Genomic DNA, 26,167 nt, shown 5'->3' on the forward strand with positions numbered 1-26,167 from the left:
GATCTGATGCGTTTTGTCTGCCATGACTCAAGGATTCCAGCGATATAAGAAACTTGAGCCCACAACTAACAGTTTAGGAGTTCTGAGTGATTTTGTACTTTTAATCGCTGTAGTGCCACCGTCAGGCAAATTGGCGCGAGCCTTGGTGATGTAGACGGTGTGAGCACTACCATCCCTCCAAGTTTCAAGTATCTACAACTTATGGTTTGGTCTGCATGATCAGTTTTAGCTGGAAAATGCTGATCCTTTGCCATTCTAACAATTACAATAATGTTTCAGTGCTACTGTATGCACTTGAACCCCTCAATATATACAGTGCCATGCGAAAGTATTCTTACCCCATTTTTTTCAGATTTTGTTATGTTGCAGCCTTATGTTAAACTGCTTTAAATAATTTTTTCCACATAAATCTACACTGCATACACCATAATGGCAATGCACAAAACAGGTTTGTAACAACTTTGCAAATTTATTAGAAATACAAAACTAAAATGATTCCATTTCCAAGTATTAATTTTGGGACGCCTGAAATTTAGCTCAGTGGAGTTAACCTGTGGCAAATTTATTTGAATGAGTATGATTTGGAGAGGCACACATCTCTCAGTAAAAGGTCTAACAGCTGAAAATGCATATCAGAGAAGAAAATCAAGCTCTGAGGTCAAAAGAGTTGCCTGTAGAGTTCAGAAACAGGATCAGAGGTGGGTAGTAACGAATTACATTTACTTCGTTACATTGAGTAAACTTTTTGGGTAACTAGTACTTTTAGAGTATATTTAAAGATAGGTACTTTTACTCAAGTACATTTATAGTGAAAAAACTTTACTTTTACTCCGCTACATTTGATGGCGTTCCTCCATTAGGCTACTGTCCTCAGAAACGTGTCCTTGGAATTTTCATTTCATGTCTGATAAAACTGCGTTAATGCTGCTTTGTATACAGCTGTTACTATGGAAACCGTAATATTTCAGCGCTCCTAAAGCGCCCCCTCGTGACAGAGAATGAATTTTTCATTTCCAATAAATTTTTTTCAGCTGTTTATGGTCAAATGATTGCAATTATCGACCCATGTTTTTATGCAGCAAACACAGAGTTGTAAATGTAAAAAGTTAAGGTGCCTTCTAAAAATCTAAACGAGTACAGTAATATTTATGTTTTAAATAAATATAATAAATTATATACTCAATTTATCCCTTTTAATGTTATAAAGGATGAAATACCATAGTGTAACATATTTAGTTTTTGTGTGAAACTGTATCTGAATTTTAAATCATGCCATTTTATGGCTTAATATTCTACTTTAACATTGTCCAATCCCATTACTGTTTATTTTACTTTTGCAGATCTTAAAAAGGGTCATGAATTGCTTTAAAATTAATATTTAAAAATTCTGCAGATACACTAAATTAAATAAATATAATGAAATAAAATTACTTCCTTGATATTTGTTTATTTGTGTATTAAAACATTTTTGATTAGACTCCTATCTGATTTTCTATATTTAAAAAAAGGTCTTTTTTTTTATTTGGGCTAGTTAAATTAATTTTCGGGCTACCAAATTCTGAAGAGTACCTGCCCGAAGGGCTACCAGAAATTTTGCGAGCCCTATATATATATAAACACCTTTCTTCAGCCTATGCTTTCAAGGAGAGGTGTGTGGAAGCTTTCCAAACAGTTTGAAATTCAGGGTTTTCACTTCATATCATTCAGATCAGAAGTAACTAGTAACTAGCTACCTGAGTACTTTTTCCATCGGATACTTTTTTACTCTTACTCAAGTAACTATTAAGATTGTTACTTTTACTCTTACTTGAGCAAATATTTCCATAAGTACTTGTACTTTTACTTGAGTACAGATTTTGGGTACTCTACCCACCTCTGAACAGGACTGTGTCAAGGCACAGATCTGGGGAAGAGTTCAGAGAAAAATCTGCTGCGCTGAAGGTTCACAGAAATATGTAGCCTCCATTACCCTTAATGGAAGAAGTTTGAAACAAACAGGACTCTTCCTAGAACTGGCCTCCTGGCCAAACTGAGCAATTGATGGAGAAGAGCTTTGGTTAGACTAGTGACAAAGAAGCTGATGATCACTCTAGTTCCATGATTAAATATGCAGATCGGAAAAACTTACAGAAGTACAAACATCACTGCAACACTCCACCAGTCCAGTCTTTATGGCAGTGTGGCCAAACTCAATCCTCTCCTCAGTGAAGACACATGAAAACCCACTTGGAATTTGCAACAAAGCATGTAAAGTACTCTCAAGCATCATGTATGGAGGAAACGAGGCACTGCTCATCACCTGCACAGCAGCATCTCAACAGTGAAGTGTGGTGGTAGCAGCCTCATGCTGTGGGGCTGCTTTTCAGCGACAGTGAGCGAGGGACTCGTCAGAGTAGAAGAAAAGCTTAACACAGTAAAATACTGAGATAGCCTTAATAAAAACTCAGTCTAGATCATTCAGAACCAAACTAGGCAGAAAGGTTCACCTTCCAGCAGGACAATGACCCTATGCACATAGCAAGAGTGGCTTATAGACAGCTCTGTGAATGTCCTTGAGTGTCCCAGCCACAGCCTGGGTTTGAACCCAATCAAACCTGAAAATGTCTGCCAGCCCCCATCCAAGCTGACAGAGCTTGATAGGTGAAGAGGTGAAGAGAAGAATGACAAATAATTGCCAAATGCAGGTGTGCAAAACTTGTCACATAATACTTTCTAATGAAATAAATGAACAGAACAAAATGAACTAAAAATGACTAAATCGTGCTATATCATGCGAAAGTATTCTCTTTGTGAAATTCCCTTTCGTTGACCTGGCTGAGATGTTCCCCCCCATCGCATTTCTGAGCCCTGATTTCAGCGATAGGACGGCGAGTCTCTGATGACTGCGAGAGAACACATGCTTCTCCAGCAGCGCAGAAACCCCCTCAGGGAGATAACAGATCACTGACGCTCATGTCAAAAGAGCTGTAATGAATTCTTTTGGAGTCAAAATGTCTCATCAAGAGCAGCATCTCCAGGTCCTAATTGAGGAGAGAAGAGTAATATAGGTGACTGTCTGGAGTCATTTCCTCATCTCTTAACCACAGGGGAGCCGTGTTATTCCCCAAAGGAATCATAGGAACATGATTGAAAAGTGTGCAAATCAAAGGGTGGGAGGACGCCTGGTGCAGATAAACATGACTGCAATCAGAAATCATCAGACCTGAGCTGAACAGTTCAACGCAGCTTAAGAGTTCAACTCCTGACATCACTGGAAAGCTCTTGACAGACTCAGAAGTTTGAGAATGACATCAAAGGGCCTTTTCAAAGAGAATAATCAAGTCACTGTCTGATGTTTGTGCTCAAAAAATGGTTTATCACTTTCAAAAGAGCTGTAATCATTTGAAACAAACTGCGAAATGAACTTTGCGAGATTGTGGTCTTAATTAACCGCCTACGGGCAACACAAAAATGCTATAATGACCTCTTATAGCAACTATTTTCCTTTCACGTGTGATACTAGCGGTTATATATTTATAATCCATTTGATAATGTAAAAAAAAAAAAAATTCAAACCACAATTCAGTGCAAAATACACCAGAGAGATGAAACCAAACAAATGAGTCATTTGACATCTCCGATAGCTCTTGAATGCAGTCAGAGTCTCGGGGTGTATGCGGCTAATAAGCTTTGCTGGAGGCATGAATGGACACATTGAGAGCCTAAAGGCACAAAGACGTTGTTAATGAAAAAGTATTGACCTATTCCAGACATGTCACAAAACTAAATTCTTCTGGCTGCTCATAACAAAAAGAAAGAGACAGCACTGATTAAGCACATTGTTGTGTTCATGTGCAATGAGTTCAACAACACCTGGAGCGATCATTTGCTTCACTTCAATTGCACAATTACACAGACTCTTAATTGCAACTTTTAACTCTAACAGCAATAGTACACAGCGAGTGGAGTCCCACAGAGCCACAAGGATTGCTAACATTAATATAACATCTTTCCACTCTCAAAAACACTTTAGGCATAATGTTATTCCAGCATACTCTTAAAAATAAAGGATCCAAAAGGGGTTTTTCAGTAATGCAGTAGAATAACTATTTTTTAGTTTCCCAAAGAACCTTCAGCAGTTCTAAAAAGAAACACTTTTTTTCTTAGTCTGAAGAACTTCGAAAGATTCTTTTTCACTATAAAGATTTTTTGGTGGAATAGAAAGGTTCCATGGATGTATTATGAAACCATAAATGCCATTGAAGAAACTTTATTTTTTAGTAGAATATACAACTGAAAACATTATAATGTGCATTACCATGATTTTTATTTTTGATTTACTTTTACACTACAATAATATTATAAAGTCAATCCAAAATGTCAGATTTCTAGCTTCTTTGATACAAAAGCACATGCATTTAAAGGGATAGCTCACCCAGAAATGAAAATTCTGTCATTAATTACTCACCCTTATGTCATTCAAAACCTGTAAGAACTTTGTTCATCATCGGAACACAAATTAAGATATTTCTGATGAAATCCGAAAGCTTTCTGACCCTACATAGACAGCAACTATCAAATTCAAGGCCCAGAAAGGTAGTAAGGACATGATGGTAATAAAATGATACTAAAAGTAATGATGATGATAATCAGTGGTTAAACCGAATTTTAATTTTTGGGTGAACTATCACTTTAAACAAAAAAATTTAAAAGAAAACATTTCCACTTTTTGCAATGAAAAAAAACCTTTACAATTTCATGACTATTCATCAGTTCTCGTTGTTCATTTTCTTCACTGTAGATTAACATTTTGGGATATATACCAAATGTTAATTTTTCATATATAACCCATATTTGCTTTCTCCTGCACAATGACATTAAGCTTACATGATTATTGACATAAAACTGTAGATCTACATTTTTTTCTTAGCAGCTCCTATATATTTTTTTTTCTTGAATGCAAATCGCAAATTCAGCCTAAAGGAGGAAACATCTGTCTTTAGTTTCGCTCCAGCTCCTTTTTTCAAGTGCATGTGCATGAACACACTGAAATACATTTCAGGTCAACCGTCTTTAGCGCACAAAAGATTCTAGCCACCCACGTCTGCAAACCAAGTACACCAGCTTCCCATTTCTTTGTTTTGACACCTCGACACACCGTTTTGTTCCTTCTCCAGTGTAGAAACTTCAAATTGATTTGACACTTGAATGGATAAAAGATAGTGGCTTTCCTGTCACAATGAAAGCAGTGTTTTGAGATGTCATCATACTTTGCAAGACAAAACAGGCTTTAAGGATTTAATGTGCTCATCTTTAACACCTGGCTTCATATAAACATTGTCTTTTTTACCATAAACATTTAATTGTGAAAGACTAGAAGTCCTATATCAGCTAGTCACTAAACTGATACAAAGTTTAGGTTTACATAAGTGATTTAGATTAGTTACACGTGTTTAGTACGTCACCTGTATTATTAGGAATTCATCAATGAGCAGCAGCAATGAAAACTTTTTAGACACGGACAAGAAGTTAAATATATAGAAAACTGCTTCCCCCACTGAATAAAAAATAAAGGTAATTGTGACTTTTTGTCTCACAATTGTGAGTTTATATGACCTTTTTTCTTTGAATTATTGCGTGATGCAGTACTGACTTTGAGATATAAACTCGCAATTCTAAGATATAAAGTCGAAATTCTGACTTTTTTCTTCTTTATTTGCATCTTGAAATTTTGAGAAAGTCAGAAATGTGAGATACTAACTTGCAATTGCAAGTCCAATTTAAAGGAAAAAACCTGATATGTTCGCAGAAGTTTATATCTCACAATTCTGATTAAATAACTCGCAGATATAAACTCACAATTCTAAGTAAAAAAGTTACAAAAAGTTAAACTCGCAATTTTTGCGAGAAAAATTGTGTTACATTGCAATTCTGACTTTATTTCTCAGAATTGAACGTTTTTTTCTCGCAATTCTGACTTTTTAATGCACAATTGCAAGTTTATATCACACAAGAGATAAGTTATTATACACATGCACAGCAAATTTAATATTTTCAAATATTTCATTCTCATTACTCACTAATTTAGTATAATGGGTTTTAGTTTTTTTCTAGAGTAGCCTATACTCCGTGGGATAGTATGTTTGATAAATTTACTACACAAAGGCCCGGTTTCACAGACAGGGCTTAGACTAAGCCAGAATTAGGCCATAGTTCAATTAGGACATTTAAGTAATTTTTATAAACATGCTTAGAAAAAACATTACTGGTGTGCATCTTGAGACAAAACAAAGGCACTGATGTATTTTAAGATCAATCAGTGCAATTTTGTTTCAGTTGAAACAGCTCATACTTACATTTTAGTCTAGGACTAGGCTTAAGCCTTGTCTGTGAAACCGGGGAAAATGTATCTTGTGAAGTGAAACGCACTTACTGCAAATACATTGTTTAGTAACCAACACACATTCGTTCTATGAGGTCTGCGCCTCAATAAATAAAATGATTTAATATATACCTGTTTACAATAAGCACTTATTCGCGTGTACACAGGGCAAAGTTTGAGGGCGCACACGTAATATCTGAGGGAGCGCAGAGCCACGATCTCTATATAGGAGGCAAACCGAGAGATTCGTGCGGTCACCCTCTCGCATTACAATAATGCACTTTCGACATTTGCCATTAAAATAACGCCAAACATGCCTTACATAAACTATGAAATAACGTCATACAAGCTACAATCAACAAATTATTAAAATTACACAATGCAAAATGGGATACTGACTTGTACTTACTTTCCGGTGCTTTAAAAAAAAAAGCCGCGGTCACACTAGACCAGTGGTTCTCAAAGTGGGCGGGCCATCAGCAGAAAAATAAATATAAAAACGTAAACAGCCAAAGGACGTAACGAAAGGGGGATGGATCGGTGTGTGAAAGAGAAGAGAAAACCATAGATGAATTCGCACAGACCCAGGCAGGTGCTGGTCATTCAAAAGCTCAATGCAGGGCTTCAAAGTTAAAATTATTTGCAACTTTGTCGTGTCCAGCAGAGATGTCACTGACACTGCGCTCCGCTGAACTGCGGCATTCTGGCGCCTCAGTCTCGGTATACTGTACAAATCGGCATACATTCACAAATGATAACTCAGCGGCAGAGTTCAGCTCATGCAGGGGCGTAATTTCCACTTGGGGCTTTTCAAAATCCTGTTTGTGTCCTTCCACTTTCAAATGGTTTTGTAAAAGTAATGTCTTGTATTGTAGAATGCATGCACAGCGCCGCTGATTCGCGCAACCGTTAAAATTAAACCAAAAGTAAAACGCGCACGTGCATTCAAAAGCAATTTTAATACCCCACGTTTACAGAGCGAATACCCAATGCGCGCAAATTAGGCTACTTAACATATCTAGGCTGTTATTAGTATGTGGGCTTTAATAAGTTGTATAATTGTCTATAGCTCTGTATCATGGTGGGAAAATTCGGTCTATTTGCACTGTGAATATTGAAAGAGTAGCCTACTTTGATTATGGCTGCATTTGCCTACACGACTAAGAAAGAACGGTAACACTTTACAATAAGGTTCATTAGTTAAACATTAGTTAATGTATTAACTAACATGAACTTTGAGCAATACATTTGTTACTGTATTTACTAATCTTCATTAACGTTAGTTAACGGAAATACAGTTGTTCATTGTTTGTTCATGTTAGTTCACACTGCATTAACTAATGTTAACAAAAATTTAATAATGTATTAGTAAATGTTGAAATTAACATTAACACAGATTAATAAATGCTGTATAAGTGCAGTTCATTATTAGTTCATGTTAACTAATGTGGTTAACTAATGTTAACTAATGAACCTTATTGTAAAGTGTTACCGAAAGAACTGTGTCGTTTATTTTTTGTCATTTATACTGTAGATTCTTTAAAAATGCAGTGGCTGCCTGTAATTTAAACGGCTGTACTTACAATAGAGAAAATAAACATCTTGTTCATGTACTCATATTTTCATTCATTCCTGTCCCTTGCTTAAGGCGTAAAATAAATATATATAAAAAGGCTTTCAGAATTAGCCCATTTGCTTGTAAAACATCTGCAATCAGAATCAGCCATGAAGAATCAAGATCGGCACATTACTAAAAATAAATTGGGTGCTCCTATATTTTTTTGGTGCTCCTAACTTTTTGAAGTTTGGAGCTCCAGTGCTACCAAGTAAAAAAGTTCATTTCAACCTACAAAAAATAAATAAATAAATAACATAGAGAATTATAATAATAACAGTTATTCTCCTTGTGCTATTTTTTAATATTTCAAGTGTTGCATGTGTTTTTCTCCTGTAGCTTTTTTTTTTTTTAACTAAGAAAGCATTAATTTTTCATTAAGTTTAGTAAAATCATTTATTAGTCTTAGGTGGGATTTTTGGGAGGGGGGGCGCCAGATTTTTTTTAAAGGTTTAAAGGGGGGGGGGGCGCGACCAAAAAAAAGTTTGAGAACCACTGCACTAGACATTGAGCATGCGAAATTCCCTCAGATGCTGCATCTGGCTGCAATGGTCGTGATAAGACGTCATGCTCTGCAGTGTCTTTTAAATGTAAAAACATAAAAGCTACTACACTTTTCTTCTTCTTGTTTTGATATAATTTGTGGTTGACAACCAGTTTTAAACGTGTATTACCGCCACCTACCAGACTGGAGTGTGAAACAGTCGATGACAATACTAAATCAAAAAAAAAAAAAAAATCTATCCATCAAATCTGTGTTTTTGAGATAAATCATGAGATGTTTAACAACATATTGAGTACTTCCTGCTAAAAGATTCACAACATTAATATTTGCACTGTCATACTCTAGTATTTTGAAACATTTCTCTTCTTTCTTCCTCATATGTGACCCTGGACCACAAAACCAGTCATAAGGTTAAATTTTACAAAATTGAGATGTATACATCATATGAAAGCTCAATAAATAAGTTTTCTATTGATATATGGTTTGTTAGGATAGGACAATATTTGACTGAGATACAACTATTTGAAAATCTGGAATCTGAGGGTGCAAAAAAATCAAAATACTGAGAAAATCACCTTTAAAGTTGTCCAAATTGAGCTCTTAACAATGCATATTACTAATCAAAAATTACATTTTGATATGTTTGCAGTAGAAATTTTACAAAAAATCTTCATGGAACATGATCTTTACTTAATTTCCTAATGATTTTTGGCATAAAAGAAAAATCAATAATTTTGACCCATACTATGTATTTTTGGCTATTACTACAAATATACCCCAGCGACTTAAGACTGGTTTTGTGGTCCAGGGTCACATATTTCCTATGTAAGGAATAATTGACGATGGGCCGTAGAATTCTTAGAAAATAATGCACACCCGAGTTGGTGATGTGGCCATGACGCGAAGTGGAGGGTGTGCATGATTTTCGTAGAATTCTAAGGACCGAAGTCAATTATTCCGCTTTTACTACGGTCTAAGACATCCACAGCTCAAGACATCGATCAGATGATATATTTCAAGACATTTGTCTTGTTTTTATCCTTAAAATGCTACTGTGAGTAGGATTCATTTCTTACGCAGCTCATCCAACAGCTTCGTTGCTAGTTCCAAAACGTCATTTTAGAACTATTAACGACGCTTGAGCCGTTGATAGCAAACTAATGCACTTAATAATGAAGTTTAGACCGACCGACAGACAGACAGACAGACAGAAAGAGAGCGGGAGAGAGAGAGATTAAGTGCATGAATTACCTCTCTCAAGTCTGTGTGTCTCTCAAAGGTGACTGGCAGCATCCTCTCTACTAACAGTTAAACTTTACTTTTATTTTCTTCAAGACCACGCCGTTGTCACCTCACGTGTGAGAACTGTCATGTCGTTTTTAAGTTGATAATCATCAGAGCAGCTTACAACATTAGCGTGAATGCTAACGCAAGTGCTAACTGTATGTGTGTGCATCTGTGAGGGAGAGAGAGAGCGAGAGAAATTGAGTTTGTGCTTTCCGTACATAATAAAACGTAATATTGTGAAAAAAACATGGAAATAATCTGTCGTTTTTATCCTGATGCTTACTGTATTTATTAATTTGGCCAGTGTCATTGTGGGTTTTGGTTATTTTGCTGTTTTGGGTTGTAAGGACCTTTGAAATAACTGAAATGGTGTGGCGAAGTGATATAGACATGTAATGCGGTCAAAAGCTGCCTGGAACTACATTCGCCGTGCGTTTCCCTGAAAATAATGCACACCTCTAGAACGTTCATCAGCCAATCAGATTCAAGCATTCAACGCCCTTTAGTATAAACTCCAATAATACATGTGTTACTGATTCCATTACCCTGAAGATTAACACGAAGCTGAGCTAGAATTCCTTTTTTAAGAAACGTGCTTTGTTTTACATTTAGTGTCCCTTAAATTGAGTGGACAACAACCAAGCCAGGCTAGCGCACAAAGTGAGCAGAGCCACGGAAGAGAAAAGCATCCACCTTATTTCTGCCATAAGAACGGGTGTAAAGGTTATTGGTCTGACTTCCAGTCTCATCTGGGTCAAGCTATTTTGTTTATACAAAACAGCTTGTTTTGCTGCTGATATTGCAAATTGGTGTGCCTTACAATATTATTTTAATGTATTATCTGAGGAAAACTGCCTGAGAAACAAAAGGTGTTTGTGGTTGACCAAGCTGAACCAGGATTTCCAGGGCAAGAATCTTGACAACATTCATGTTTGTTCTTATCATTTCCAGTCAGGTAGGTGAAATATTAGGCTAATATCCTAATAATAAATGCTTCTACGTATCTTTATCACCTATTAACTTTAGCCCTTTCCTGCTTACTAAGTCTATTTGATTTAGCAGCTTTCACACATTTTTTTTTTCTGTGGTTTAGACAGCATAAATTAGCAGAACAACGTATCAACTATTAAGCAATCCATGGAGTTGTTTACATCCGAGTAACTGACCAAACGGTGATTTAAGTGCAACCCCTTATAGCGGCTAATGAACTGAAAGTCTCGCCCATAGGCTTACTTCCATGTTGAAGGATAAGGTGGATATTAAATACGTTTAACCTGCAATGAGTCTGGAACGAATTGAATCAAACAACGATTCACCGAAGTCATCACTCAAAAGAGTTTCCTGAAGTCCTTGCTCTTCTAGTTTGTAGCTTGGCAGGCTGCATTTTCAAAGGTCATCTAGTATGACATCAAGCGTTTTTGCACACCTGGAGGCAACAGCTATGTGACCTTCAACTAGGACATTGAGAGATTTGGTGAGGGAGGAAAAGGAGCTCAGTCTTGCCAAGATTAGGCTTGAGGTGATGAGTAGGAAGCCAGTTTGATATGTCAGAGAGGCATGCTGAGATCCTCTTTGAGATTGCATTTGTGGAGACAGAATGGAGGATAGAGATACAATTGAGTATCATCTGCATAGCAATGACAGCACTGACACAAAAGAAAACATTTCCCTCTCTCAGACACAGAGAATTCAGTTCCACTTAAGTCTGGTGCCTTTAAACAGCTGTTGGATTGAAAGAAATGTTTTGATAGGACTGGAAGTCAGTAGGAAGGGGTTGAAAATGATATTAACTGATTAATTGATGAATTATTATTAATGATGATTTTAAAAGCAGCTTTCACAGCAAAGTTAGAAAAAAAGGTTTGTAAAGAGAACTGAAATTAAAAATATATATATTTTTTAGAGACATAAATACAGAGGTGTCAAGTAACGAAGTACAAATACTTCGTTACCTTACTTAAGTAGAAATTTTGAGTATCTATACTTTACTGGAGTAATTATTTTTCAGACGACTTTTTACTTCTACTCCTTACATTTTCACGCAATTATCTGTACTTTCTACTCCTTACATTTTAAAAATAGACTCGTTACTCCTATTTCTTTTCGGCTAGTTTTCATTCATGTCATCGTTCAAAAAAAAAAAAAAACTATCCAGATAAATTGCGCCATCCACATAGAGTGAATTTGGTTGTGGTTGGATGAGAAGTATAAACATATACCATTCCGACACCCTATTGGTTTGTACATGATCCATCACACCTGCACGTGACATGACACAAATCACGTCACACTCCTGGCCATCGGGGAGAACCGGGACATTCCCGGTGGGCCGGTGGAGTAGTGGGCCGATCGCCGAAGAGAGGCAGACCTCCCGCACATTATGCGCTATTTTAAATGACATTCGAAACTGCAAATAGTCCAAAAGTGTGACGTGGCGGAATCAGTCACCCGCACAGCGCGATGCAAAGTGATAAATAGCGCTAGTTCAAGTTGCTTGACGCATTTAGATTTAACACAGAATTGTGTTTGGCAGTTTTGTGATATGAGAACATCAGAACAGGTTCTGTAGGTTCTGCTGGGCTGCTGAAAACAGCTGCATGAGGAGGTAAAGTGATAAACGTCAATACATAATTACTGTCATTTTTTTATTAAAAATTTCATAGTTTATTATTATGAAGTATTAAAAAAAACATAACCATTGTAATTTATTCTTGTGACGACATCTTACTAATACTAGTCAGTTAATATCTGGATTTTAAGCAATAATTTCTTTCTTTTTAAATATTAAGTTGTAATTCATTTTAATTGGAGTAAAATGTTAATTCAGTAAGAGCCTGATTAAAGATAAATATCAGTGCCTTATATAAATGAGGTGTTTACTATACATATTAAAGTTCTTAAAGGGACAGTTCACCCAAAAATAAAAATTTTCATTATTTACTCAACATCATGTAATTTCAATCCTGTATGAACTTCTTTCTTCTGTGGAACATAAAGGAAGATACTTTGAGAAATTCAAAAATTGTGTCTATAGAGTAGAAATCAAGGGTAAACAAATATGTTTGGTTACATTCTACAAAATATCTTTTGTGTTCTACAAAAGTAAGTAATTTTTACAGAATTTCTTAGCAATAAAAGTCCTGCATTCTAGCTCAAAATCAATGCTTTACTGCATGCATTTTTATATGACAAAAATGCATTATTAATTTTATTAATTATTAATAAAAGTCGCATTTGAATTCAGTATCTAACATTATTTGATTCTGTCCTGTTTTATTCATTCATTTATTTACTTTAAATAAAGGCCCTGCACTCCAGCAAGGATTTAGCCAGTGTTCGGGTCATTACTCAAAAAAGATGATTTCTTACAAGTTATTATTTCTCGACTACTTGCTTATTTATCAAACGGGTGCTTTCTCTTCATCCTCTGCAAATGAAGCTATAGTAGGTAGTTTGATAGAACGACGTTTGAATAAATAATAGTTTGCGATTGACAACGCGATTGACAATGTTGCGATAACAATACTTATAGGCAGCAACTAATCATCATATCTTCCGCTCCATGAAACACGTTAATGCTCAGTAGCATTTAATGTAATGTAATTTCATTTAATGTAGCCTATTTGCATTGTAATAAAATGCGTTTATTTTCGATGGGCAAATATGCAGCTAAAACAAGTAGCCTAGTGCATTCCAAATTTTTCAACATTAACATTTTAATATAACATAGTCACTATGGCCTTTAGAAATGTTTTTTGGGGAGGTGGGGTAGTGCACAATAGGCCCCTGTGGTGCGGCCTAAGCTTTGGTCCTTAATGGCATTTTTTCCCCTTACATTACTTTTACTTTTTTACTTTAAGTAGTTTTGAAACCAGTACTTTTATACTTTTACTTGAGTAAAAAGCTTGAGTTGATACTTCAACTTCTACAAAAGTCTTTTTAAATCTTAGTATCTATACTTCTACTTGAGTAATGAATGTGAATACTTTTGACACCACTGCATAAATATAGGTGTATAAAAACAAAACGTTAAAGGATTGGCATGGCAAGTAAAAGTTGAACTACTGACCTGATTCTCCAAGAAGAAAACAAAAAAAATCCTTTTTGTTGATCCCTGCCTGTTCTTAGGGCAGAAAGTTTTGCTTTTTATACAGATATCTCATTACTTTCTGCCCATAAAACACTTTCAAGTAAACCCCAACTGTGCTGAAAGTGATTTTCAGTGTGAACGACGTTGTTCAGTCAGTACCACAACAATTGGATTGCTGTGTCTAACAAGAGTCTTCCAGGACTCTGCTTCACATAAATCTCCTTTGGCACAAAGCTGATCCTGCCAATGTCTGGCAAAGTCACTGACTTTTAACTCAAATTCTGGACAATTATTACTTCAGTTGAATGGAAACCCAGTTTAAACGTTTGATTGAACTTGTCAAGCTATTTATACTTGTTTATTTAGTACTGCAGACAGAAATGTCCCTTTAATTAATTTAAGTAGGCCGCTGTAACAAGCAGCATGACGGGAAGCGAGGGCAAGCTGTGAGGTGGAAATGGGCCAGAAACTTGTCTGAATAGCGATGGATCTGATAGACCACTTGCGGGTTCCAGGAAAACACTGCTTTTATTTTTTGTTACTCTACGGTTTACTGAAATTCAAGCGTTTTTGTAATCATTTACTGAAATTCGTGAGTTTTAGTAAGTGTTTACATTTAACTACTACTAAAAATAACAAGGGGCTCATGAGAGTAGATAATAACCTTACATAAGCGACACAAACTCTATCTTCACATCTGACATGATAAATCAGTACTTTCCGCATTAGTCCCAGCCTCCGGCAGATCTGTGTACACTTAAACTGCTCCTTTAAGCGATCAGGGCGACAGGCCGAACACTTCACTTAATTGATAACAGTATTTACCATTGAGTAAACTCTTATAATTTAGATGAACTGGAATGCTAAGGTCCACTGTCAAGCATTGATTCCCGAGTCATTATTCTCAAGTGATTGCCTCACGCTGAAGTCACTCTTAAAATAGCAACACAGTGCTGCATTGTGGGAACTGAAATGACTGCTCATATAAGATGCTTGTTGTTCAGTGCTTGTGTGCCCAGAGGGGGATTTAATTATATCATAATCATCTCCTATACATTGTCAAGTCAATCCGTCCTCATTTTGTGTGGTTATCTTTGACGCAAAATGTCTCCTTATCAATGTGATGAGCTAGCTAGCCCTGAACTGTTTTTTTTTTGTTACATCAGTCGCATAAAATGTACGAAACCGAATGAGTTTTTGCATACAGTAACATGCAAATAGTGTATTACAGCAGTTTTTTCAATTGTTATGATTGAAAGTCCTCATTGTCCAAGACAATATTCCAAGCCTCACTATTTATGAGAAAATATTTATGGTCCCTTGGCTGTAAAGCAAAAGCTGCTTGTTTTGAAACATTTTACTGAGTGGTATGAAAATTATTTATATTGGTTTGGCCACTGCAGAGTGCACCTTCAGTCCGACTTGTCTTAAACATGCTGAGACAGATCCTTACCCTGTTTAGCACTGAACTGGCAAGCAATTCCAGCTGCGGTGTTGAACCCATTCCGTATTGAAAGTCTCTGAATTATCCTGTCTTCTCGTACATTTGTCTTACGTTGATGACCAGCTTTTTTGGGGAAATTAAATGACATTGTAAACCTGGAATATTCGAGAAATCACAGATTTGGGATGACCAACTTCTCTTGCAATGGCTGAAAGGGTCATCCCTTTGGCCTTCATCTGGACAACCTCTTGTTGCAGGGTTTCAGTCACCTTAGAGTGGCCCACTATCTAGCAATCTCAGTGAAAATTGGAGGAATGCTGCCAGTTAAATAAGCGTTGTCATATAAATTAAGGAAATTAGCATCAGTCGCCAGATTAACATCAGTAAGTTCCAGTAGTTTTTTTTTCTCACATATAGTAATTTCTTTGTGAATTATAACTGATATTATATTATATTTTACACATGCTTTGCAGAATTTACAAAATAAGAGGGATCATGAAAATTGCATGTTATTTCAGATGTTTACATATACTCCACAAACCAGATTACTGAATTTATTAATATCATGTTCAAAAGTTGACACACCCTGTATGTTATTACCTGGATGATCCATGACTGTTTTTGTGTTTTGTGATAGTTGTTCAGTGTAGTTATTTGTCTTGAGCAGTTCAACTGCACTGTGTTCAGAAATATCAACATTTTTTTGGCATCCTCTGAATATTTGACCCAGTCCAACAGTAACTGTATGATTTTGAGATCTATCTTTTCACACTGAGGACAACTGAGGGACTCACAACCATTACATAAGGTGAAAACATTTGCTAAGGCTCAAGAAGGAAACAATGCATTAAGATGGTGTAAACATTTTGAATTGGATGATTGAGGTAAATTGTGCGTAGGCTTCTTTATCTTCTGGGATAAGTCAAATGTTTTCACCTCCCGACTCTTAATGCATTGTGTTTCCTTCTGACGCATCAGTGAGCGTTTGAACCTTCTGTAATAGTTGCATATGCGTCCTCAGTTGCATATGAGTCCCTCAGTTGTCCTCAGTGTGTATTAAAGGAAAAATATGATCTTTAAACAAAACAAGCAAAAATATACACCCTCTGGCTCTTAATTTTTGGTGCTTTCTTCTTGAGCATAAGTGAACGTTTTCACCTTTTGCAATAGTCATCTTTGAGTCCCTCTGTTGTCCTCACTGTAAAAAGATGGATCTCAAAGTCACACACTCACTGTTGGAAAGGCGTAAATGTATATAACTCGCTCACATTTTCCAAAACTGGGAATCCTGGTTCTTAAATAATGAAAATTATATATATATATATATATATATATATATATATATATATATATATATATTAGTGGTGGGCATAGATTAATTTTTTTAATCTAGATTAATCTAGATTAAATCTTGAAATTAATCTAGATTAATCTAGATTAAAATGGCTAATTTGAATTCTTCTGAAAGCATTCAGAATATGTGTGCTACCCAAATAATGACTAAAAAGTAAGTCTTTGAGAACGGGTTTCTCAAGCCAGGTGGCGCATTAGACCAGGCGCTCATCTCCTGTTTCCAAAATGCATTACAAACTGCTTGACAATTGCATTTAAAACACAATTAACTATACAAACTTGTGTAACCAAGTACTTCTGCGCAAAAGGCTGTACGACGTGCGCGTTCCAGTAAAATACACAGGCGCGCGGGTATGGATAGCCTATCTGCGTGCATCTTACAAAAAACTGCGTTGCTTTTAGAAGCGTCAATTCAGTTGTTGCATATAGTATAATGTCTTTATTTCGGGATTATCAAAGTAAATTATAACTCAAACTTGAGATTTTACTGGGGCACAGCAGATTTTCACTGAGGCACGTGCCCCAGTAAAAAGGGTCTAGCAACGCACACACCTGCCCTGAAGCGGCTTCATAACTGCATCCATGTCTGCGCGTCTCATTTGATGTGGTAATTTCACAGAAGTTGAAGACTCGTTCTCGCCCCCTACATTGCAATTCAACTAGATATCCGTCATCCGCGCTAAAATATCAAAGTGAAAGTCATCATATCTTGCGTAGTTTAGACCCAGCTCCCAACCCAACTTTGAGAATAGATTAACGGCGATATTTTTTTTATCGCGCGATATGAGTCTCACGTTAACGCAGCACGTTAACGCCGATAACGGCCCACCACTAATATATATATATATCTATATAAAAAAGGATGTAATTCCTCCTGATTTTCAGCTGTTTTACTGCATAATTTTTCTAAAGCATAAAAAAGGCACATTTTAAAGCATATTTTGTCTGGTTTTAAATCATTTTAAGTAGGGATGTGCCCGAATCCGAATACCATGTTTGGATAGTAAATTACATGTACTACGGAATCTCTAAAGGGAATAAATACGAGATGGGAGCAAAATATAAATTTAAATGCTTTCTCTCACAATTAAATAGTTTTTATACTGTATTTTATTTGCCGGCATCAAGGAAGCCATAAATAATATGTGGGGCATTAAAATTCTCTTTTGAATACAAGCTCGCTTTTTACAATCACAGGTACTCATCAATTGGCCATATTGGCAGCACTAAATGTAAACAATGCCACTGAACTGAAAGAAACTTGCATATTTTGCTGATAGTTATCAGTTATTGTCATGTTTTAAGCTGTACCAATTGGTCAGACTGGGGAAACATTTGGAGTACTATAGACTGCCAAAAGTTCTAAAAATAAAAATCAAGGAGAACAGTGCAAAAAACTGTCTGAGGAACAAAAGGCATTTGTGGCGACCAAACTGAACCAGGATTTCCAGGGAAGAATCTTGACAACATTCATGTTTGTTCTTATCATTTCTGGATCAGGTAGGTGAAATATTAGGCTAATATCTTAATACTGCTTGTATGTATCCTTACCAGCAATTAACTTTTGCTTACTAAGTCCTTCACTATATGATTTAGCAGCTTCAACATGCTTTTTTCTGTGGTTTAGAAAGCATAAATTAGCAGAACAACGTATTCAGTAGGACATTAACTGTGCAGTCCATACTGTTGTTTACATCCGAGTATCTCCTATATGGCCACGCATCTGGGTAACTGACCAAATTGTGACATAAGTGCAAGCCCTCTATTCAGACACATCCTTAATTTTAAGCCACCTTTTGGCCCCGTTAGAACGGTGCTGAGGCCCCCTAGTGTGTCCCGGCCCACTGATGGAGAACCACTGTGTAACAGTATTAGTAATCAATAATGGAAATGAAGACTCATGTTTTGAAACATAAAGGTCATAATTTCAAATGTTTGAAAGTAAGTTAGGATATTATTAGTTTCAGCTAATTTTCTGCATGTCTCTGAGTGAATGTATCAGCTCAGTATTCTGCTTTATTAAACAAAAAGGTTCAGCTGCCATATAGGTTTTATGAGACACCAGTCAACAATATTGATTTTTGCCAGTCAACAAGTATGGCTACACATCCAGACAGGCAATCTTATTAATCTGAATCAAGCATCAAGGCCAAAATCTAACTTTTTACTGCCCATAAATATTTCATACCATCAGTGAAATGGCAGACGCAATATTTTTCATTAAAAATGTTTGTCCCTATAAGAATGGAATTATTTAGCTGGTTTTTCCTTGCATATTTCTGATTCAAACAATGGTAGAACAGTCCTAGTCCAAGAATGACTGAAGACATTGCCAAAAAATAGTAAATGTGCTTCTTTCCTCGCAAAAGATTATCTCTGCGATTTCTGCTATTTATCTCTGCTGATAGTTTCTGCTATTCTTGAGTGCAATCAGGCGGTCAGTGAACAGACTGCGGGCGGGCGGCCCGTGGGTGTGTGAAGTTGAGACTAATAGTTTAAGACTTTGATGCCAGACCTATTAAACAACAGACGTGAACCAGCAATAGGTTTGCTTGAATCAATCTCAGAAACCATTTTGCTTAGAAGCCAGTTTATAAACAGATCGCCTTAAGGTTGGAGAGCCTTTTTTAAATAACTAGCACCACTTAAGACTTCCGCTTTAAAGTCAAGTAGTAGCCAAGAACTTGATCACTACGGAGGCTGAAAGTGAGAGACGTAAATAATAACAGTAATTCCAGAAATGCCACATTTAATTGGACGTGATTCACACATCTTGCCACGAGGGACTGTTTCAAGTTATTACATCAGCATGTAAAGTGTAGGCTTTTATATAGTTGGGAAGGCAAGATCATTGGAAGGCGAGGCCAAAATTATTTGTACTATTCACCCAAGTGAATTAAATGCTTTTTGTTTTGTTTTCGAGTTTTATTTAATTTTTCAGCTATTTTTAAAACTACACTCGAAAGCTCAGCTCTGATTTCTGTTCTTCAGGTCATGGTAAACAAGCAAGCCAACAAAGTAAGCAGTGGTTTTCAGACTGTACTGAACTTTATTGAAGCTGCATCAATGAAAAAATAGGGTTCATACGTGAAAATAAAACTACAGAGCGCAATGTGCTGTAATGTAACATATACATGTTATTACAGATGTGAGATACAATATCAGGTGTGTTAGTGGTGGATAAATAAGGCTTAAAGCATAAGGCTTTTATTCAGACTCAAAATTAATTTCACAGTGACAGTCGTTCTACTGTTTGACTGTGCTTTTTAACATCCCATTTTCAACCATAAACATTTCTAGAAATGTAAGCGCACTTACTGCGTGTACTTAAAAAACAAAAGAGAAAGCTTGCTACGGCAGTAAGAGTATTCACTCATACATTTGCAGTGTACTTGTGATTAAAATAGACATTTGTTTCATTAACCTGATGTATTTGGTTCGTATGATCTCCTGTGAACCTCATGCGAGAGGTACAGTGTTGGAGCATTAGCAGCAATAGTTATGAGAAGGTACACATTTACATCCATTCATTTTGCATTATGTGTATTTGATATGAAAATACTTTCGATCAAAAATGTTAATGACTTTTCAGTAGTTCCTGATATACTGATCTAGAAGCAACGTGATTGGGAAAAGCCACCCGAAGGGGGAAAATAACAATGTTGTCATGCAGTGTATTTTACATAAATACAAAAATTACAACTTTATATATGAAGACTGACTGCTTGGGCCCTTTCAATGGCGCTTTCTATACTGTTTTCCCATTACAAAACTTGGCATCGCAACATACTTTCTTACAGTGTCTTTTTTTTTTTTCAGTCTAAGTAGATTTCCTCTCTGCCCCGTCTCAAACTTTGCAAAAGGTGTGTTTGAGGAAGCAAACAAAAGTGTGTGTTTAAAAAATATGGAAGATCTATTCTCTGGGTTATCATTAAAATGTTGACATCTCTGGTCTCAGAGGACTGGTTTTAACAGTCTGCTGTCGTCTGCTGTCTCACATGCCCTGGATAAACTCTTGCAGCTGTCGCACGATCTCTGTGTCCACCGTCTCCATGAGAGCTTGAAAGCCCTGGTCCCCCATTAACATCTGCTGAGCCTTCAACTTCTCATAGACAAACTGCTGAAGAGAGACGCTGTGCACAGGGTCCTCAAGAGCCAGCTATAGAGAGAGAAAAACACACACAGACACACATTATGAGCATCACAAATGACACTTTCTACTAATACAGTAGCTACTAATAATAACTCTGGTATGGGGCTGTCACGATTCCTTAATTCTATTTGAGTACTCGATTTTTAAAAAATCCACGATTGCATTTTCCCTGTGTTGAGTAACCGGCAAAATACCTGAAGTGGCGCATTTCATGGACGAGAATCTATGAAACGCATTATTAGACCGTTTTCCAAAGCTGCATGATATATTAAACCCATTTTAAAAAGCATGATGCTATTCTGAATTCTCAAATGCTACAATTCAATTAAGTAAATATATGCTTAAGTAAATGCTGCTCCACACAAACCGTTATTATTTACGTGTGTAGAGCTTCTCAAACTTGCGTATCTGCATTCTGCTGTGAGTTTGGGTTTATTATAACGTTCACCTGGGAACAAAACGTGCCATTTCATCAGATTTGTAAGGTAATTTATTATTAAACCTATGCAAACACAGGAGAATACATCAATATCTTTCTCAATATGTTAACTGTTCATCGCAATTTCAAAAAAGTTTAAACCGTTGCTCTGACTTTTTAATGTCCCCATATATTTAAGAAATTACAGTGGCTGTAGCATTTGTCGTAAAGAAAAAGCCAAATATTCGGCTAATTGAATTAAACAAGAATTAGATTGTGCATTAATGTGTAAAAACAATCGTCAGGCCATTGGTGCCCTCTGCAGTCATTTGTTTTAATGCGTAATGTACGTTAGCTCTATTGTTTAAAGTACATTATGTATTTTAAGTTTTGTTCAATGAAACCATATGATTACTTGCTTTTGATACTTTATTTGAACTAATTATTATTGCCTCACTAAATGTAGTAATTTTAAAGGCTATTGTTTGCTTAGGTCTATTTCTATTACTACAATTTTTTTTTTTTACAATTATAATTATCCGATTACTCGATTAATCATCTTATTACACAATTAATCATCAGAATAACTGACAGATTACTCGATTAATTGTCCGATTACTCGATTAATCATCTTATTACACAATTAATCGTCAGAATAACTGACAGATTACTCGATTAATTGTCCGATTACTCGATTAACCATCTTATTACACAATTAATCGGCAGAATAACTGACAGATTACTCTATTAATTGTCCGATTACACGATTAACCATAAGAATAGTCTGATCACACAATTAATCGTCAGAATGATAGTCCGATTACATGATTAATTGTCAGAATAAACGTCCCGATTACTCAATTAATTGTCAGAATAATTGTCAGATTACTCAATTAATCGTCAGAATAATTGTCAGATTACTCTATTAATTGTTAGAATAATCGTCTGATTACTTGATTAATCAGCAGAATAATCAACGATTACTCAATGACCAGAATAATCGTTAGTGACAGCCCCACTGTGGTATTATAGGCAAAAATCCCATCTTTTTTGTTGGGTGGCTTGTTTTTTGTGTTTAATAAGCTAACAAAAGTAATCTAGCAGGATCGTGGAAAGACAAGTACGTCATTTTCTTCTCAATTTTAGCAAATACTCATGAAGATGAACCATTAACTCTGTTATGTAGTAGAAAGAAGTTCATCAGTAGCTATACCAGTTTTTTTGTTTTCCAAATGTATCCTGAGTGACAGCATAATTTTAAGAAACATTTACAAACTTGTAACATATTATAACAGTTATTATGCAAATTATTTTATTGGATTTTAATATTTTGTTAGGAAATTGTATCTTAAATATATTAAAAACTAATTAAAAAAGAATCAGGGTGTTAATTTACACAATTTTGGTAACGGTTGCAAAAAAAGGTCGATTTAAAGTTTATTTCTTTTCAGTGACTCTATAGTGGGGAAAAACAATAATAAAAAATATTACATTTTTTATATTTGTGCATTTTTTTATGGTATGTGCAAAATGTCAGTTCTTTGACACATTTCACAAAAAATAAACAAAATGCGAGTTATGGGGTGCCAGACTCTAGAGAATCAGACTTTCAGAATAAGCCCAGAATGAGTTTATAAGTGTGAATGGATTATTTTAATATCATGATGTGGAACTGCAATGAAATAATAAAGCACATAACATAAAAAAATCATACCAAAAAAGAAATACGAGACGCAACATTTGAATGATCCATCTACCTCTAAAAAAAACATCTACTTGCTTACAGAAAAAAGCACAATGACAACAACAAAATTTCTGCTAAAAAAGTTAATAAAAATCTGAAACAGAAACCTCTTTTTTTGAGTTTGTTAAAGAACTGTTTTGATACAAGACCAATAAAAATGACCTTGAACATGGAAGCACCCTTGCTGTCTATAGAGAACTCTCAAAGTTCTCCGATTACATCAAAAATATCTGAATTTTGTGTTTTGAAGACGAATTTTGAAAATGAATGAAGGTCTTACGAATTTGGAACGAAACAAGGGTGAGTAATTAATGCCAGAATTTTAATTTTTGGGTGAACTATCCCTTTAAGTATACTTTTCTGTTCTCCTTTTTAACAAATCAAATCTATTCAATATCTTGTAAGACCTCATGTAATTGTTGTTGTTAAATGTAAATTTCTTTTCTCCACGTAATGTAAATTTTATGCGTTTTTTTTTGCGATTATGACATTTTTAATATATTCATGTCTATGCTAAATGTATACGAAAACTGGAAAAATGTCAAAAAATAAAAAAAATATCTATTCAAAACCTGTATCTGATTGGCACATTTGTTGAAGGAAAGAGACAGTGAGACACGTCAGCAGACAATTGTGAAGGATTTTTCTTGGTGCTAAAGCAAAGGCATTGATCCGAGCTCATACTGCATGTGACTTAACACATGAAGATAGAAAAGAAAACACAAGACCCTCATTACCTCTCAGTATTTATATGCTAATCACTGCTGCGGTAAAACAAAGGGCTGACGTCTAGACCCTCATTAAGACAAATTCATTAATTGAGTTTGCTTTCCATTGCACAGACAAAGCAGTGTCACACTTACTTTCTGTCATACACTGGGAAACATAATACATGATTAGGGTTTATTGATAAAATGACTCAAATTGTGCTGTGGGATATAGAAACCGTACTCTGTTACATCCTCGTCTGCCTGAATTGCTTTTCTTCAATGAGCACGAACTGAACAGGCAACAATGAAGATTCCAGATGCAGTCTTATTAATTTATTTTTAATTTGTTTTATTTTTGAATATTTACATTTGGCTTCAATTTTAAGTACCCAGGGCTGTTTTGGAAGAAGAACTTTTTTTGACAGAAGTTATATTTAAATGACTGTAGTTTTGACAAAATGATCCCTTTTCAATGCAAGTCAATTGCACAATCAAAATAAATAAATAAAATTAAAAAATGTAAAAAAAAAATCTTAAATTTAATTTAAAATGTATTAAACGTTGTTATATTTTTTGTAGTAATTAAAAAAATACAGTAGATCATGTTTTAGAATGCGAAGTCTGTTGATGCCTCTGCATCGCTGCACTCCTAAAGTGTCAAACTGTAAAGCTCTTGAATACTGTAACGCAAGACATAAATGATGCTCTGCTAATGAAGGGGGAGGGACACGCATAGAGCGAGAGAGAGAGAATTAGCATACTGTAGTTGCATACATTACGCATCTCTATTATACAACAAATGACTATAAAGATCAAAGTAAATGCATCATTATGGGAAATCTATTTAGGATGGTGTAATTTCCACCCTCCTTTTGACACTTGCTGATTGATATATTGAGGCTCGGTGCTTTCAGTCAAACTCAACAGCAATGTTATGGTTGTAAATATTACATAAACAGCTCATTAATACATTCTACGTTTATTAAGACGTGTCATGGAGTGCACATCTGTCAATATGATGAGCATTAACTAAGCCAGCTGTGATTTTTGTGATTATACTTATAATTCACACTAAATTAACTCTAGCAGCTACCCTGCGGCATGTGAAAAATTAGAGGAAAAAGTCGTTTTTGGATTTAATGATTCCAAATGCCACCATCTGCAAACTGTAATATCCTCCAAAAAAGGTTAAATATGACAAACGTCTAACACACAGCCTCTCTCTCCACATAATACTGGTTTAAAACACAAGACTCAACATTTACCCTCCAAGACATTTGCAGAGAAAATGTACTTCCAGCAGCTTCCCCTGAGGCGTCTGATCACACCGTTTCATCTGACTCTCAACCTGTGATGGCTGCGATTCTGATATGTACGTATATTTGTGTCTGAGAAAAACCTGAGATCATATTTATAAGTGTGATTACCTGGTGTTGTCTGAACTTAATGGACTGTGTGAGTTCTTAACATATTTAGTCCAGAGGGATTTAACCTTAATAGCTGCTTATTTTTCTTTTTAAGTGAATTTACGAGTCATAATGGATTGATTTCACAGAGCACTGCATTGACACTGCTGACTATACAAACAGTAATATACACTAAACAAACTATAACCTAATTACACCGGATGACATTTTAACATTCCAGAGTCAGACTCACTCTGCAACATGCTGAATGAATCACAGTGTTTCAAAGCCAAAGGTCTCCTGAGGAGGCAATTTCTGTAATTTCTTCTGTATGTTGGCAATATAATAGATGTCTAAGACTTGCATTAAGACCTAATGGTGTGAATGTAGCATCTTATATGTGACCAGTCATAAGGGTCAATTTGTCGAAACTGAGATTTACACATCATCTGGAAGCTAAATAAATAAGCTTTCCTTTGATGTATGGTTATGGATTGTTAGGATAGGACAATATTTGGCCAGGATACAACTATTTAAACATCAGGAATCTGACGGTCCAAAAAAAAAAAAGATTGAGAAAATAGCCTTTAAAGTTGTCCAAATGATGTATATTACTATTGATAAATTTGCAAAGTACCTTCATGGAACATGATCTTTACTTAATATCTTACTGATTTTTGGCATAAAAGAAAAATAATTTTGACCCAAACAATGTATTTTTGGCTATTGCTACAAATATACCCGTGCTACTTAAGACTAGTTTTGTGGTGCAGGATCAAATATTATACTACTAACATTAACTAATATGTATACAAATACTGTAATGCATAATAATACACCACTGTTCAAAAGTTGGGATCTGTTAGACTGTAAATCTCTTATGTTCACCAAGGCTTCTTTAATTTGATCAAGAATACAGTACAACAGTAATATTGTGAAACATTACTACAATTTAACGGATTAGTTCACTTCCAGAGTAAACATTTCCTGATAATTTACTCACCCCTATGCCATCCAAGATGTTCATGTCTTTCTTTCTTGAGTCAAAAAGAATTTAAGATTTTTGAGGAAAACATTCCAG

At 35.5% G+C, this 26,167-nt stretch overlaps 1 protein-coding gene across 1 annotated transcript in view; it reads right to left on the reverse strand.

Annotated features, from left to right (window-relative positions):
- Positions 1 to 19,702: 19,702 nt before the first annotated feature.
- The window catches only part of LOC141287674 (importin-11-like), a 79,195-nt gene continuing 72,730 nt past the window's right edge, over positions 19,703 to 26,167 (reverse strand). Inside the window, exon 12 of the mRNA XM_073819820.1 lies at positions 19,703 to 20,814. Coding sequence (XP_073675921.1) covers positions 20,650 to 20,814 — 165 coding nt within the window. The 3' untranslated portion in view covers positions 19,703 to 20,649. The remainder of the gene's footprint in view (positions 20,815 to 26,167) is intronic.

The sequence above is a fragment of the Garra rufa genome, chromosome 15 (assembly GCF_049309525.1).
Source record: "Garra rufa chromosome 15, GarRuf1.0, whole genome shotgun sequence".
Classification (NCBI taxonomy): Eukaryota; Metazoa; Chordata; class Actinopteri; order Cypriniformes; family Cyprinidae; genus Garra; species Garra rufa.